General features: G+C 35.7%; 1 protein-coding gene across 2 annotated transcripts in view; it reads right to left on the bottom strand.

The window, feature by feature from the left end:
- SUZ12 (SUZ12 polycomb repressive complex 2 subunit) overlaps nucleotides 1–16,741 on the bottom strand; it is a 37,680-nt gene extending 20,939 nt beyond the window's left edge. Inside the window, exons 1-5 of one of the 2 annotated variants that reach the window (XM_033090116.1) lie at nucleotides 16,221–16,706; nucleotides 13,885–13,931; nucleotides 13,734–13,798; nucleotides 9,658–9,726; nucleotides 1,239–1,288 (exon numbers count right to left, since the gene is read on the bottom strand). In XM_033090116.1, coding sequence (XP_032946007.1) covers nucleotides 1,239–1,288; nucleotides 9,658–9,726; nucleotides 13,734–13,798; nucleotides 13,885–13,931; nucleotides 16,221–16,500 — 511 coding nt within the window. In that variant the 5' untranslated portion in view covers nucleotides 16,501–16,706. Of the gene's footprint in view, nucleotides 1–1,238; nucleotides 1,289–9,657; nucleotides 9,727–13,733; nucleotides 13,799–13,884; nucleotides 13,932–16,220 lie in introns of both variants that reach the window. The other variant, XM_033090117.1, reaches the window with a different exon arrangement.
- Nucleotides 16,742–18,288: the final 1,547 nt, after the last annotated feature.

Below are 18,288 nucleotides of genomic sequence, written 5' to 3'. Positions count from 1 at the left end.
TGACTAATTATCAAACTGTTCTATTAAAACCTTTTTATTAAACTCTGTTTCTTACTAAATACCAAGAATGACCAACTTGACATGTTTTTTATGAAGGTTTTTTTTTATTCCATTGAATAATTAAAGGATATATACAAATTTAAGATGGACAAGCCAAAGGGCATTTCATCCATTCTGAAACCAACTGAAACTTAACCAGCATGCTTTCAAGTCTTTTAATGATGTAAATAAACATGTATATAATTTTCTTTGTATAATATCTAACATATTGATATATCCCATTGGTAGCAGTGGTTATTTCAGTTGTTTTATTACTATATTTTTTAAAGTTACATAATGTGTTAACATTAACTCAAAATGTTTATGCAAAAAGGGCTCTACTCAAGAGACTTCACCTATTCCAGGTTTTTAAGGCAATTAATTAAAGTTTTCATCATTAGTCTTTACATAAAGTTCAAAAACCACTGGAAATAAAAAATGGCAAAAAATCTAAGGAATTCTATTTTATGAAAAGATTTTTCTGTTATTTTCTACTTATGATCTCTGTAAAGATGTTTCTGAGTTGGGTAAGAGAGTATTTTACAGCCTTTTTTTTTTTAACAGCAATTATAGCCTAAAACAGTATGGTTTAGAGGGAAGAGCTGGAATTTCCTGTATTTAGTTATGAGCCAGATGAAACTCATATTTACCTTCAAGAATGATCAGAGCACTAATTAACAATTTCAAAATCTACTTAAAACGTCAATGGATAACAGGTAAGCAAGGAGACCAAACTACGAACAAGATCTTATGTATCAAGTCTCCCTGAAATTTTAAAAAACTTTTAAGGCAGCGTTTCTTAAAATTTGTTCCTCAGACAACCTATTTCTGAATTACCTTGGTGCTTTATTAAAACGCAGACTCCTAAGCTCTACCAAAACCCTACCAGACCTAAGTCTTTGTAGGGTCCAAGTATATGTATTTTTTAAAAAGCATCAAAATGATTCTACACACTGAAATTTAAGAACCACAACTTCTAAAGAGGTGCAAGTTACATTCTGCACAGCCCATCACTGACCACACAGAACAATAATGGAAATCGTTGGAGAGGTCAACTAACAAGAAGTTTAATGATCAGAATCAGCATCTTTTCCAATAAATATAATTTTACAAATTTACACACAAGAAATATTTCTTTTTTACATTCACAAAGGTGTTTTTTTGTTAGAATGCCAATATGTCTACTTTCAAGTACATACCATTTTTGTGGAAGAAACCAGTAAAGGTAAGCTGCAGATGAGCTGACAAGCTAAAAAAAACAAATAAAACATTTTATCACTTTAATGCTCTATAACAAAAATAGCCTAGTCTTTAAAATGTAACATTGACATCAAAGCTACTTCAGGTTAATTTATAAATATTTGATTTTCCTATTATTAACTATTGAGCCCACTGACTCCAAGCTTTTCCTCTTAAGTATGACTTCCAAAACAGTGTGTCTATACACATTAAAAAAACAACAACAAACCGCAGCACAAAAATAAAAGCATCAAAGGAGTAAGGCAGATAAAAACAGACCACCAAATGAGAGGTAAGATAATTTACTGTGGTTTAGTGTTGTAATTATAAAATGGGAATAAGTTTCCCTTTCCACCCCCAAAAATTTTTTTGTTAAGGGTAGCTGAATCTACAAAAGTGTCTGAATATTTTAAAGCTATGGAAATTCAACCTTCTAATAACAAATGATACAGAACCATCACTTTCTATTTCAATCAGGGGTGAAACACAGAATTACAAATCTGCTATAGATTTATAATTTATTGTTTCAACATTTCATTTTCACTTTTAGTTTTAGAAGCAATGGAAAAGGAAAAGGAAGTATAAATTTTAGTGATCCTTTTTGTTTTGAAAGTATCTACTAACAATGGAAAAACTATTAAGATGGGGTAAAATAAATAGAAACATCAACAGGCTTTTGTAGTACCTTCAAACTGCAAAAGAGAGCAATCTCTTCGTTGCTCAGGAGCCATTCATAACTTTCCAGAACATAATTTCTGTCGTGTGATAGACACCAGATTATAGAGGGCTATAGAGAACAGATGTTGGGGAAAGGGAAATAGTACTGATCCCTTACTCAAGAATTTCCCTAGTGTAAAGAATGAAAGTAAATGAAGGGCAATAGGATGCATAATGGGTCTATTTTTGTTGTGTTTTTTTTAAATTGTGACAATCTGAGCATTCTTATAATCAGAGGGGAAGAATTATATAAAGACACTGAGGGAAGAGAGTATTAAGGAGCTAGGAATGATTGGAAATGAGAATGTATTATAAAAAGGTTAAGCCTTTTTAACTTTGCCTGGGACGCCTCTTTTTCTTAGAGAAGTAAGAGGTGAATGAAATACTTCTATAGAAGACGTGAGGATGCCTCTATGTTCTCAGTGAGGTAAGCCATGAAATTGGATGCTAACAACCTACAGGACGGGGGCCTCAAAGGGCATTTTTAGAACAGTACTAAGAAAAGTATGCTAGGATATCATTAGAGGACAAAATGACTACGGAAGAGTAGAAATCTAAGGGTCCAAGCAGAGTTAGAAAGCATAAATATGAGGGAAAAAATAACATCTATAACTTAAGTATCTTGAAAACAAGTAATTCATGTGCATTACTCACTTTCTGAAATAAACCAGATACATTTTAAAAATACATCGCGAGTAAGGAGGGGGAGGGTTGATTGTAAAAGAGGCATGAGGGAATTTTTAAGGTTCTTTATCTTCACTGCCGTGGTTGTTACCTAACTATGCATTTCTCAAAACTAAAATATATACAAAATATATACCAAAAAGAGTGAATTTTACTAAATACAATTCATACCTCAAAAAATAAAAAAAAATTAAGGGGGCTGACTGTAAAGAAGCCCAAAGGAATTTTTCAAGGCAATGGAAATGTGGAAGTACATACATCTGTCAAAACTCAAAACTATATATTTAAGGTGAACGCATTTTATTTAATTTTAATTACATCCAAAGTTGATTTTTTAAAAAGTATATCTGCCATTTACAAAACCTACATGCCATTTTACTAAAAGATAACTAGCATTTTCCTATAAAATTAGTTCCATAAATGTCACCTTACAAAGCAGAATTAGCAAAACTGCAAAACATCACAGGAAGAGAGGAAGATTCTATAATTTCCACACCTTAGAAGATAATACATTAGTCACAACCAAGCTATCCCATTCTTAGTTGCTTCAGTTAAACGTACACACTAAAGCCAGGTTAGTTTTCTTAAAAATACCATTTTGTATGTATCATTCCTTCCTCTAAATTTTCTAATGGATCCCCAACTGCCAAATCTTTTCTCTAACTGCTGTCTATAATATGGCTCCCGTTTCTTTTTATCTCTACTAAAGCCTATTGAGGAAAATAGATTTGAAAGATCAAATAGAAAATCAAAGTTTGAATTCTGGTTCCAGTTATTATTAGCTGTGACCTGATATGTATAAAATGACCTCAGGATTGTGAGGCTTGCATAAAACCCATCAAAGTACCCTCTTCTACAAAAAAAAAACCATCCCCAACCATCTCAGAACTTAATGATTAGAGTTTCTTTTATAAGCACTTGTATTTACCATTTTTTGTCACCACTTTTCCACACAGGTTCTCTTTTAACAATTACTTTATTATACTGGTGTCCCTAGCACCTAGCAGTGTCTTATAGAAAGGCTCTCAACAAATGTTTTTCATAAGGATAACGACGTCCTCCTAAAGTAGTGAGATTTTTAGTCAAGAATCATGATCCGTTAACACTATAGTACTTATAGTATTATTTACACTGTTTTTATAGGGAATGTGGTTCTAACTTCTAACTTTGCAATGCCAGAAACATCTTGTATTGCTCTACCCCAGAAAATATTTTAGTGTTACTCAAAATGTAGTCTGCAAACTGAGTTCATTGGGAAAACTTATTCCACAAGGTACTAAAATGGAAAATAAGACTAATAAAAAATTTGAAATTGAAAACAAACAAAAAGGTCCTTGACCACAGAAGGTTTGAAACAGTTTTAAATGGTACATTATAAGTTAAATCAGATAGTAAGCACATTCAGCCATGATTATAACATTGTTTCTTTGAGAAGTAATTCCAAATTTCAATTAACCAACTTAAAAAATAACTCTGGGAATGTAAGTTGCTATGCACATTTTCTCTTCTTCCTCCCCCCCAAAAAGTAAATACTCTGATATGTACCTAGAATACAATGTAACAATGAGGCCTAGTTGATCCCTTCCACAGGTGGTCTCATCCTAGGAAAAAGGCCAGTTTTCTTCCCCTTCTTGATTTACCCTCTTCCCTCTTGTGGCTACTGTATCCACATCTTAACTGGTAAGCTGGATCAGAAGAAGGGAAGGAAAAGAAACATGTAGGATTGGTCAGGCCTATTTGGTTTTAGGCTGCACAGATCTAGCTTACATGATCAGTATAAGATATCACACAAGGATTTGGTTCATCTTTGTGGTATGTTTCCTATCGGTATCTTCTGAGGAAGCAAGCAATATGACAATAGGAAAGTAGCTGGGGAATTTGAAATTGTGGATAAGATTCCAAGCACAATTTTAAAGCAGTCTATGGAAAGAGGTTAAGTAAATTTAAATTCACAAGGGATTAAGATTTTGAGATGAGATTCACATAGGGAACTCAAATTTTAAGAATAGTCAGATCCCACAGGAGGAACAAAAGTTTTTACGCTGGAAAAAGTCCAAGTTTAGTGCCTCTAGTTTGGATACATTAATCTGACAGTGACAGGTATAAAGCTTGATTTCTAGGGTCAAAACTGTATTTACCTCAAAACAGGACAAGTCTGATAAGCTATATGGCATCTACATTGTTAGATGTTAGTTAGCCAACTTTTCTTTTTTTTTTAAGGAGGGCTCAGCTCACAGTGGCCCACATGGGGATCGAACCGGCAACCTTGGCGCTACTAGCACCACGCTCTAACCAACTGAGCCTACTGGCCACCCCCAGTTAGCCAACTTTTCTTATACATTTAATGCTATGATGTTTAAAGCTGAGGAACTAGTGACTATACCAAGCCCATTATTCTGGAATTCGATGTCTCTTTTGAGGTTCAGACACAAGGATGGGAACCCTCTGTAGTGAGAAGATAAAGTTGAGTAAAGGGAGGGAATCCATTAAATATAAATGAATCTCCTTCCAGAAGTATTGTAGCCAAAACATAAAGGAATTATTGTCAACCCCAAGATTATACAAGGAACATTTTAAAATTTGTTCTTAAACACTTAGATTTTCAGAAATCAGATATGCTTAGTGGTGATTGTCAAGACACCTTCAGGATTTATAACCGAGGTTCTGAAAAAGGAACAACTAAAATTCAAGCATGAAAAGATGCTGATTTGAAAACAACTTCAAAATGTACAGTAAAGACACGATTGTTAAAAAAAGGAAGAAAAACATTGGATCTTATTAATAATGGTGGGAAAAAAATCAACTTAAGCTGACTGAAGTTTTGAAAATGCAGCTAAATCTACAAAAGAGAAGAGTAGCAACATTAATGCGATATATTTATTTAAAATAATTTATGGCTTTCTTAGGATAAAGACCAATATCCTTAAATAGCCTACAAGGCTCTGCATTATCTGGCCAAGGCCATCTGCTCTAGCCTCATCTAATGCCACTTTCCCTGTCAGCTTACTCTGGCCTCAAGTGACGTATGTATAACATTCCCTTTATCTAGAATCAGCTATCTGCTCACCCTCTCGTCCCATTTTACTCATATTATCTTTCAAATCTTAGCTCATTTCTTCAGGGAAGCCCTCCCTAACCACGACTATTCCCAAATCCAGTATCTCAAACAAGAGCTGGTTCTCCTGCGTTATCCACTCATAGTTTCCCTATACTTTCCCTTTCCCAGCACTTACTTTATAATTATACTTATTATACAAAAAGCATTAAGTCTTTTTCTCCTAAATGCCAATAAGCTCCATAAAGGCTGTGTCTTCATCTGTTTTGCTCACCATTATTACATCCCCTAGGATTTAGTATAGTGTCTGGGACATAGTATACTAAGTAAATAGGAATCCCAGAAAAAAATAAATCCAGGCCTTCTTACAGTACAAAAAGATGCTTCAAAAGGGAAGATTACTAATTTAAAAGCTTAGGTTGTAATAACAACAAGTGATGAAAGGCACCTTACCTTACTAACCTACTAAAAACACAGGCTTGAAAACATCCCTAGTAAAAGCTTTAGTTCAGGTATCTTTTGAGGGGATTTCTCCAGCTACTAACACTGCACCAGCAATGCAAGATGATTAAGGGGAAGAGAGAGGAGACATTCTGCTTCTCATTTGGCCTCAGGAAATACTTTTGAAAGCAACTCCAATTTGGAAATCTTTTCATGCCGACTTTTCAGTTAGTGGAGATGAATTTAGAAGTCAGGAGACATGACTAGTAATTCCAAAATTGATAGGATTAATAGTGTAAGAGACCCCTGGGATCCTGCTAGGATAGAAAAATACAGAAAGACCAGAGATTTATTTCAATAAGCCATAAAGCTTGGTCAAAACCCAAAATAAATTCAAAACCCACAATAACTTGGAGTGCCAAAAATGAGTTGGAGAGAGAATAGGATATATGGCATTATATCAGACATTCTAAAAAGAAAATAAAGATATTTTAAATATACATAATCACACCAAAAAAGCAAGGAGAAACATCAGAAAAAACTTGGAGACTAGAAGAGAGACTACTACGAATTTCTAAAATTTGCTCATTGCTGTGGAATTTGCAGAAGCCATTCTTCTAGAAAAGAAACAATCTTCATGATGGTAGGCTTTTTTTATTGAGTTTTAAGTTTACAAATGACAATTCTGGTCTATTGTTATGAACTGATCAACATCTTAAAAAAGTAAAAACCATGAAATATGCCATGTTTTTCTTTTTCCTATCAACTCCTTCCCAGTAAGTTTCTGCCATTATCTGTGACTAAGAAGACAACTATATATCTAGAGTATAAACTACATAACAAATTCTGGAACACCAACTTCATTTGGCACAGATAATGCTGAGGATTTTGTTTGGTTTGTAAGTCACTACAAATGTCATTAATAGGTCAGCCATTTGATTATTCTAACTTTGGGGCTGTAGTACTATGGTATTTTTGTGTATCTTGATATTATCCTGGACCTTTGGAGCTTTTTTGTGTCTCTTGATACTCCCCTAGAACTTTGGAGCATGAAATACATTGGGTTTGGCAGTGGAGCTACTATAACTTTGGAAGTGCTAAAATAACATGAGGAGAAGACTCCCAGGCTATAGCTGTTGAACAGATCCAGGATCCAATTAAACTGAACAAGATTTCTACATCTGAAATGCTACAGGATAATATATTAATAGGTGAAAGAGAGGTACTTTTTTGTATATGATTTAAGATTTTAACTTCTACTAATTAATGTCAAGGAACAACAAAGATTTATTCTCTTAAGATTTGTTCTCTTGTAAGAGAATTTGACCAGAGATTTTATAAGCAAAGTTTTGTAAGTGCTTGCTCTACATATTGGTGTTTAAGAAACATCTTATAATCCTATGTGAAAATTTTAGTAGAATAGGATTATGCCTTATTTGAGATGAGAAATACACTGAATTCATTTAATAGAAGGTCTTGAGGGTAAACTTAAAATGAAGCAATTTCCCAATTTATTTTACAGACTCTGGAAGCAACACTCAGATATTCATAAGATCTTGGGGCGTGGGTGGGGGGCGTTGAAGCACCTGGCACAATAACTCAATGTGCCTCCAGGGACTAAGGTGCCTTGTTGGGTATTAGCTCGGTCAGCTCAAACACAGAGTTAGGTTTTTAAAAAAAAAATCTTAGGGGGTTGAAATGGTTAACTCACTGGTCCCAGCTGGATCGCAAAGACTGAAAAAGTTGTTTTTCAAAATTACAAGCAGGAATTCTATGCAAACCTCTAATGTTTCTGAGTTGGTTAGCAACATCCCTATTACAGTACTCGCTTGCCTGTTGAACACATTGGGTCAAAAGGAACAAAATTATTGGGGGAATGATTATTCAGAGAGCATTGACCAGTATGTTCTACCTCCCTCACAACAAACACTCTAAGGGAAGCTCTCTAATATTTATCAAAGCCAATGTCACAATGAGATAGTAGTAGGGTTTAGCAGTAATGCAGAACCTTGATAGAAAAGATGAAGAAGACGGTTTTCTTCTTTTTTGTTCATTCTTCCTTCTCATATGAACCCTGAAAGACCTGGAGGGCAAACTATTGAAGTGTTCAGGAGAAAAGAAGCAAGGAGGTCCCATCAGACTCTGACTACAATTTACACTTTAAGTAAAAAAGGCCCTGAGGATCCCAAGACCTTTGTCCAGGGCAGGTGACCAGACAAGGATCTGGAATAAAAATTCAAGCAAAGACCAGAGTGCGCAAGCACTGGGAATATTCTCAGTCCTCTAATGTACACCTTGGGCAGTAATAGATGGAGTAAAGATTTGGGATCTCAGCTTCTAGAACGAACTACACCAAAACTTATTTACAAGTCAAGATAGGCTAGATATGGAACTAGAAACTATACTTTGGTCCTCCAAGATTGAAAGATATAAAATTTAAAATGTGATTTTACGTTCAAGTAACAAAATAACCTAATTCAAAAGCCAAACTTTAAATGTAAGCATCTGCAAAAATGACATCTTATACCAGTTGCTAAAATGAGAAACCATACATGAAGCATCATTAAGTCAGTATATATATAACCTATCTAAATTGGTAAAATATGATTTAAAACGTCAAGAGAAAAAAAACATTCCTTGTGGCAATTTTTTCAACTCCATTCTTAAAAAATCTAATATTTTCAGTTTTGCATTCTCCCAAAGAGTAGTCAATAAATAAATACCACACAACCTCTTGTTTCTTTTTAGAATAGTATGGAACTTTCTTTAGTTTACATAGTAAAGAATAAATAGAAGCATACTGTCTAGGAATGGAAGCATACTGCTTAGTCTAGGCAGATATTAAGCTAGTCAGGACATTTAAGGATTAGTTCTGGGTATCATGTTTGAAAACACAGTAAGTAGATTCTACCCAAAGGGTCAATCAAGTTTATGACACTATCATGTGCTATACATATTTCAAATATAAATAGAGTTAGGAGTATTTTGCCTGGAAGATATAAATAAGGGGAAGGAGAAAGTGGAAAAACAGAGAGCTCTGAGATTTGAAGAGACTGATGTTGAAGAGACTGATGTGATGTTGTGAAGCCCCTGGCCCAGCCCTAGCACAGAGTAAGTGAACCGTAAGTATGAGTCTCCATTCCTCCTCAGTTGAGGTAGTTAGATTAACACCAATTGCAGAATTTACAGAAACTTGGATTCAAAATGCAAGAAACTGGGACTAGGGATGAACAATGAACACAGCTGCCTTAGAAAACAGTGAGTTCTCAGCAATGGAGGTATTCAAGATGAGGCTTAAGGATTTTTGCAGGGATGGTACAGAGGAAGTAATTCCTGATTTGTGTATCAGTTTGGACCAACTGACCTCTAAGGTTCCTTCTAATTCCTTATAATATTAAGGTAATCACTAGGGAAATGATCACTGTCATTTTTCCCTCTTTCCTCAAATATGTCACTTAATGTAAACTGATAGGTTATCTTACCTATGAGATTCTTGCTCTCCTTTCATTTTCTCTACTTTTGATAACATATCATCAACTTTAAATGTTTTCCTGGAAGAAACAGATAAACAAAATAATCACTTCTCAACTGGGAAAAACAAACAGATTACACTTTATTGTCACTATAATAGGCAAGTTGGAAATCTGATTATTATTTTTAATTAGATGAATTATGGATGGTTAGCCATAACAATGAATACTATTGAGACAGTGTATGTTATAATACAGCAGACAAGCCTTCAAGCCCCATCTCAAATGCTAACTTTTCCATGAAACCTTTTGCAATTATTCCCAAACCAGAGTGATTTCCCCTTACCTATGGCACTTGGTTTATATTTATTTTAACATTTAGTTTCCTAACTGTGAAACCTGCATAAATATTTTATTTCTCCTGCTACATTATAAGCTCCTGAAGGGCAGAGACTGTGTTTCTTCAAGAAAAGCTGCACAGTGTTTGGCATAGTGCCTTATACTTGGTAGGTACTCGAGCATCTGTTGGACTAAGCCAAACAAATGCAAATTATGTATATTTTGAAACATTCATACTTTTATTAACTAATCTGACAAAAACGTGCTAGCACTATCACATAAAAATTAATAGTCTATATAACACATCTAAAGTTAACAAAACATCCTCAAAGATTATTAGCAACGGCTAAAGTTAAATGATATGTCATTTTAAAGAGATGGTTGTCATCATCAAGAAAAATTTTTGAAGTTTAGAGGATATACCCATCAAATGATAATAAAATTATTAGCTTTTTAACTTGACAATTTTAAGAGAAAAAAGTAATTTTTCCACAAAATAGAAACTTAAATTAATAACTCCTCCCACCCATGCAATTTAAGAATGAACAGATTCTAAAGCCCCGTCTTCTTAAGTTGGTCTATTACACATCCTAGAGATAGAGGCTAAAAATCTAGATCCACATGTTAATTGGAAACAAATATTTCTTTTTATACTCCTATACTCTCTTCAAATTTAGGACTTGAAAAGCTTAATGTATTCTGCATTAATTAGTTTGTAAAGCTTTAATTCAGATACTAGAATTTACTAATACGCTCATTCCTCAAAACCAGCTATTGTACTCAATTTCTATAATAAAAATTACCAGTAGAGAAATGTTAATGTAAATGTGTTACATTACTGATAAATAAAATACTGACAAACATAAAATACTGATAGGAAGAGCAGAATTGATACAATCTATATTTCAGGTGAATAGCCTCCATTAACAAAAGATCTTTTAAGAAAATAAAGCTTCTCTCTTTACCTTTAGAGTTACTGAAAACTTCAATATTAAAGTTTCATCCAATAGAGCATAGTAAGTACTTTATGAAGGATGGCAATACATTTTCAATCTCCACAGATAAGAGAGAAGAAAGAAGAAAAATGTAAGATTCCTTTAAGCTAGTCACAAAGAACTTTTCAGTATAAACACTGAAATGTACTACTGAGAAGGGTTGTAAAATTACTGGAAACTTTTAAGAATAATGTTTATTCTTTACGTAATGATCAAGAAGAAATCCTGTCTGTAGGAAGAAAAGTTAAGACTGTAAGTCACAAAGTTCGTCTCTTCTAAAATTATGGAGTTGTGCACAGAAGTGCATAGAACTGAATATTAACAACAATTTGAAATAGGTAAGATTATAAAGGCAACCTAGCCTTCCTTAGGAAAAAAACAATAACCTATAAGCAACTATACAAAAGCAGCCCCAAGTCCCCATCAGCAAGTATTTCTGTTCTTTAGAAAGGTACTGTTACTATAGCTCAGGTTTAACAAGCGAAATAGTTAATCAGTCATCAAAAACGAGAATATTTTTGAAATTTAGGAAATTTACTTGAAAGGAGTCAGAAACAGTTGACATGAAACTAAAATGGACTCAATAAAAGATGCCATTCTCCTCACCAGTATTTCCATTGTGTCAGTGAAGTGTTAGCCTACAGAATTTGAATGCCTCTTTGATGCGAGACTACAATACAAGGCAAGTTAAACAAATATACCAGAATTAATATAACTGAGTGTATGACTTCAAGAGGATGATATGTTTATTCCAACAATGAATATTATGTTGTAATAATAAAAAAGGAGTTCCAAAAACATTTTCAGCAAAGGCATAGTACTAAAAGCAATTTTGTAAAAGGAGTTCCAAAAACATTTTAAACAAAGACCACGATTATTGAGATAAACACCACCTTCAAAGCCACCAATTATTTTGAAAAAGACAGCGCTCATTTAAAGATATAAGTTGTGGCATAATTTCTCAAAAATTAGTCTTAATGTCTTAGACAGGCCAGGCGTATAACAAAAGAATTAAGTGATTTCTAATGCATTTTTGTATGGAAATAAACTAAGTGGCATTGATACATTTCTTGGCCGGAAAATTGCTTCGAAACTCCCCCAAAAGACAATTTTTTACCTAAAGGGCAATAAATTAAGAAAATTAGTTTCTACTACCAAGCTTTTAAAACTGCATCCACCCATTAGCAGATAACAGAAACTTATTCCACAATGAGACAAATAGTCTAATAAAAAACATTACAGGAAAATGATGAACTTAGATTTTAAATGTATGTTTTCAAATTTGTTTTGAAAAAACTTAATCACTTTTAAACATAAATTAGGCAGCATCCTAGATGATAACACAACTGATCTTCCATACTAAAAGTACTAAAGACAAAAAGTTAACCACTACTTAATCTGGCCTACTGTCTGTTTTTACACAGCCAACAAGCTAAGAATGGTTTTTACCGATAAACATTTACAATTGATTTGATGATAGAGAACACTAACTTTAAACCCCAGTTAAGCTGAATGTTATCTCCCCCACTCCGCAAAAATAAAAAAATCCCACCTCTCACTAGTAGGCCTGTATTACAAAACATTGTACTCTATTATTATATTTTAAATTTCATCAATAAAAAATTTATGGACATTCTCTCTTTTTGTGTAAGTACCTACAGCCTACTTAATATCCTCAAATCTGCCTCCTAGAACACAAAGCCTAAAAATTTACTATCTGGTCCATTACAGAAAAAGTTTGCTGAACCCTAGCATAGCTAATGGAGTAAAAAGGTAAAGAGCTGACAAATTTAATTCTGCTGCCTAATTCATCACCCTCTTCTTCCTAGTAGGTGCTTATTAGCAAGTTTCACCTATTAAACGCAAAGCTCTCTCTAGAGTCAGAAAGATTACCAGAAGATAAATAGTTTTAACATTTCAATCCTTCAAAATCTACCTAGATATATCTACAAAGCTGAAGTATGTCTTGCTATAGAAAAGATACTGCTTACTCAGTAACCAGTAGGAGCCTCCAAAGGAGTTTAGTTTCAAAGTCTATTGAGATAGCATAATGGTTTTACCAAGTAAAGACAATACCTAATGCTTAGCAAAAGTTCTCTCCTTTAAATTTAAAATTGTTCATATGATATGCTCAATAAATAACTTTGCATGTAGGACTATGAACTAGCATTCCTTAATTACATATGGTTAAATTTAAATATTACGAAGTAAAAATAAGCTCTGTCCAACACTTCCAGACTTCACTTTAAGAATAGATGATTACGAATTCTTCTTTTAAGGACCTTCATCCCACTGACTTCAAAAGCATTTCCCCTTTAGTAAGACCACCACCAAAGACATAAAATGAGACTTTCGGAGACTATCATCATAGAAGCGAATTCTTTGTTAGAACCGATGAGAAATATTCAAAAATTAACTTTTACATTTATGTATCAAAGATAGTTCCCCTGAGCCCTTTGGTAAATATTTAAATCATCAACTTCTACCAAACTTGAAAATAACCAGTAGCACAGAGTAAAAACTATGTCAGTAAAATCACTTTGTTCATTTCACTACTAAATCATTTCTATTAGGAAAAAACGTAATAAATGGGGATTTACAAAAATGATACTACTAAAATTAACACTTTGCAATCAATTCAACTTGTCAATATTTCACCTTGGTTTTCATATTTAACCTTCAATTAGAAATAGTACTTTAAAACAAAACTTTACAATGGTTTGATCAATTTGAAATAAGGTTCATAAAATGTACCTTTTGATGTTTGTTCTGGAGTTTCGATGAGACATGTAAGTAAGAGTTCTGTGCAAAAATATTGGCTATAAAAAAAGTTTTAAAATATTAAAATCAAATAAGTGAAATTCTAAGAAAAAAATAACATTGACGTATTTTATTAATGACTTACCGCTATAAGATTTCGAGTTCGAAGAAATCTATAGATCTGCGTTGGTTCTAAGTAACAGAAAACAAAATTCAAACATTATCTAAATTTACTTATTATTCAAGATGTCAAAAGAATACCAACCCAGCTCATGTTATAACCAACATAAACCAATCACCTGTACAGAAATGACTAAACATTTACATTAAGAAAATCAGTATGCACCATAAGATCAAAAGGCACTGGATCTATGGCATACATTCACAAAATTCATCTACATTTATTTTAAACTTACAATGCTCTAAAATCTTGTTCTTAGGCCTTATATTTTTAAGGTAGCTACTTTTTAAACTAGTCTGTATGTAAAACTGAACTAGTTATATTCACTTAATTTAGCTAATTTACACTATTTATAACCCATCTCCTTCCAAAAAGTAGCTGGAATTAGGTAGCTAGCTGCATGCAGCAAAAGAACTACTTATTGGTGCCAAATAACAAAATGAAATTTCCACTTTTTAATTGGTCTTTTTAAAAATTTGTACCGTAGTCAGCCAAAACGGAGTAAGTTTCCTACGTGTCCTAATACAGATAAGATGAAAGTAGTAATATTGAAAAAAATCTGAGACACAAATTGTAATTACATTTTTCAATAAACATTTCTAGTGATGAACAGTTCAAGTTTTTAATCTATTTTACTCAATGTAAATATTGTCAATATATAAATACTACCTCAACACTTATTTTTAAATAGACTGATTCCCAGTCTTTTTAGGCTGAGTTTAGTTAAAATTTGTTATAAAGGACTTAGGTTATACATAAAAAATATTTGAATACAATACCAGCGTATCAGTTACATTAATGACCTATTAATATCACGTTTCTTTAAAACAGTACCAAAATGAACTAAATGACGATATTAATAAATACATCAAAGTATTTAAACTCAGAAACAAAAATAATAGAGAAGAATCAAGTTATGTGATCAAATCTAGTTCTTTATGACAGTTCACTTCTCCAAGGCAGACTCAACAGAAAGCAAAATAGCTAAAACTTTCTTGGAGGACTTGTCTTCTCATAATATTTAGAAAGAATTTTTAAAATATCCACTTAATCTTAGTTTTGTTCCAAATAAACTAAAAGGAGATGAGGTATTTTAGAAGGGGTGCAAATGTGTATGTTTATTGTTATAACTATGCTTCAGTTCTCCACTATATTTCCTATTTAAATCATCTCGATTTATGAAAATATATTAAGCAAAAGTAACAATAATGTGAATCTCAAGCAGGTTCAATATTTGTTTCAATAAAAACTGAAATTCCTTGTATTAAATTCCAATTAGAATTTCATGAAGCACGGAGAGAGAATGAAAGAAGGTATTAAACAATGTAATACGTGTTTCCAAGCCCAGCTGATACCATGCCCTTAACATATGCCAAGGAAAAATGGTAAATAAGACATTCAGTGATAGAACTGAGTTTATTCAACTTTCTGTAAGATATTTAGTATTAAAGATCATCCAAATTATAACTTCCACACAAAAGCGAAAAGGGAACCAATCAGGATATAATATTAATTAAAGAACTATAATTATTTATAGTCTTTTTTTAAAAAATAAATTCTATTGTTTCCAGACACCTTGCCAATTTTTCCCAAATTAACTAACTGGTAGTTTTGCCCTCAAAACAGACCTTGACATAAGAAAATATTTCGGAATTAAGACAAGTACAATGGAAAGATCTCCAAGATCGTCTCCAATAAAATACTAAAACACTACCTTGTCTCAGTTAACGTATCCATGAAATGGGTGGATAGATTTGAAAGGTTTAAAGCATCAAAAGGTGCCATGTTAATATGCAGCACCAAGTTAGTGCGAAGGCATTTCAGACGAATGACAATTTTGTCGATTTTACCGCATTCATCTCTTCACAGGTTTAATTTTGCTCAAAACCTCCAACCGAAATCCTTGTACTTCTAGAGTACGAAAGGCACGAAAGAAAGCAAGAACTAGTCGCGGGATCTGACTGCAGATCTGAGACCGTACAGATCTATACTCCCAACTGTAACCTCCTCATCTGAAAGAAGCCTGCTCTTAACATGGGGCCCCACTGCCTAACCTCTTGTGTACATCTTCGGGGAGTCAAGACCCTCACCTGAACCCCCTATTCTACCTCTCCCAAAGGCCCTTGACTTCGGGCCCCCTTGAGTCATAAACCCTGATGGGGTAACAGCCCCCTCAATTTCTCCCTCCACTCCCAAATTAAGTCGACTCCCAGCGAGGAAGGGGGCCCAGCACGAGTGTCCCGATCCCCGAATGCTGGAAGAGTGGGTATTCCTGCCCTCAAAGCCTCAAACACACTCACTCTCAAAGGCCTGGAGGAAAAGCTCGTGGTCAGCCTGGACGTGCTCCATTTTCGGCTTCTTCACGGGTAACACCGCAGCCCCCGCCGCTGCCGCCGCCGCCGCGGAGGAGGAGGAGGAGGCCGAGTAACTGCCGCCGCCTCCACAGCCCCCGCCACTGGATTTGCCGCCCGACGCCGTCGCCGCCGCCACCGCCGCCGAACCCCCAAAGCTGCCTCCCCCGGACCCCGCGCTGGGCCCCGAGCCGCCCCCTCCCCCACCGCCGTGCTTCTGAGGCGCCATCGCGGTTCCTGCCTCCTCCCCCCGCCAGCTACCCGCCGGGCGGCCCCGGAGAGTAAGAGCCTGCAATACCAACCGCTCGCCCCAGCAGGCTCCGGCGGACCGAGGGGGGAAGGAGGAGAGAGGGGAGGAGAGGGGAAGGGAAGGGAGGAGGAGAGGAGGGAAGGAGGGAGGAAAAAAAAAAAAGTGTCTCCTCCTGAGAGCCCCGCTCTGCTCCGGAGGCCGCTCACCCTAGCCTAGCCTGGCCCCGCCCACTTCCCCCGCCCGGCGCTCTGATTGGCCGGCGGGAGCGCGCGCCGCCCTGCCGCCCAGCCCGTTGGCCCGCGGATTCCCCCGTCAGTCACGCGGAGGCGCTTCTCGCGGAGGCGCGGCTTGGTTGGCCCGTGCGCGCTGCCGATCGCGGGCCCGGCCGCCTCTTTGAACTGAATTCGCGGGAAAATTAGGGGTCGGAGCGGCCTTCCTGCTGGCCCCGGTGCATTGTGGGGAGAGAGGGACCCAGCAAGCGGCTTAGGGAGCCGTTTCTCGCCTTCTGAGCGTCGTCAGTCACCGCCCCCAGGGGGTACAGGACCCCTGAAGAGAGGCGGGCCTCTGAGGAACTAGGGACAAGGAACCTGTTAAATGAACTGAGATCCATTACTCATCATCAAGTCTCTAACTTCACAGGAAGGGGCCTGCCTGGGGTTCGTTGGGTCCCTTCTAGGAGGGTCACCCGGTGCGGAGATCGAGTCCCCGGTCTCCTCGTAACCACGTGCCTCAAGCCACCCATGGCTGAATCCCACCAGCAAAGTCCTTGAAAGGAATGGTGGCAGCCAAGGGGTTGCAGCTACTGGTCTCGGACGCGACTGGGCTTCACTAAAGTGAGCGATTTATGTGTAACAGGAATGTCCTGTAAAATGAGGAAAACTATTTTATGTAGGTGCTGTGGGACTTCAGGATCCTTACTAAGAGAGGTTGTGGCTTCTCCACATGTTAGAAGCAAAACCTATTAGATATTTGCTTAACACCACCACCCCAGAAACCATAAGAGTGATCAGAGGGATAAGTTGGATTTCTTAGAAGTACCTGAACCCTTCTTGAGAACCTATTTTTTTATTAGTTTCAGGTGTACAAAACAATGTAATAGTTAGACATTTATACCCCTCACAAAGTGATTAGCTCCCTCCCCCAATCTACTACCCCTCTGGCATGGAATACAGCTATTACATTTCCACTGTCTCTATTCCTAATGCTGTACTCCACTTCTTGTGACTATATATGTATATAAAATTATAGTTGACATTCATTATTGTTCAGCTTCAGGTGTACAGCGCAGTGATCAGGCATCTACATCATCCCTGAAGTGGTCTCCCTAATGAGACAAGTGTCCATCGAATACCCTACAAAATCTTTACATTATTGATTACATTCCCCAAATTGACTTTCTTACCCCCTGGAGAACCTATTAATTTTGAATCTTGTGTTTTGTGGATATTGCTTAAAAAGTAGATACATAGGCCCAATTCAGTCTTCTGGTACAGACAGGTTTGGAGTTGAGCTAATACTCAAAGAATTGAATATCAGGTTGGGCAAGGTGATCTCTAAGGATATTCTTCCAGTTCAAATCCTGTGATCTAATATTACATTAAAATAAAACTTTATCTTCAAAAATACCAATCTATAAACAACCATTTCATACTTTCAATAACATTTTTCAAATGTCTGCTTTGGTCTTTATAGTTAGCTTCAAAACACTTTATAAAACAATTATTTTTGGAATGCTTATGCAAGTTGTTTACAAAATTAGTATCTTTG

Source organism: Rhinolophus ferrumequinum, chromosome 21 (genome assembly GCF_004115265.2).
Source record: "Rhinolophus ferrumequinum isolate MPI-CBG mRhiFer1 chromosome 21, mRhiFer1_v1.p, whole genome shotgun sequence".
Classification (NCBI taxonomy): Eukaryota; Metazoa; Chordata; class Mammalia; order Chiroptera; family Rhinolophidae; genus Rhinolophus; species Rhinolophus ferrumequinum.
This window is presented reverse-complemented; position numbering and strand designations above follow the sequence as displayed.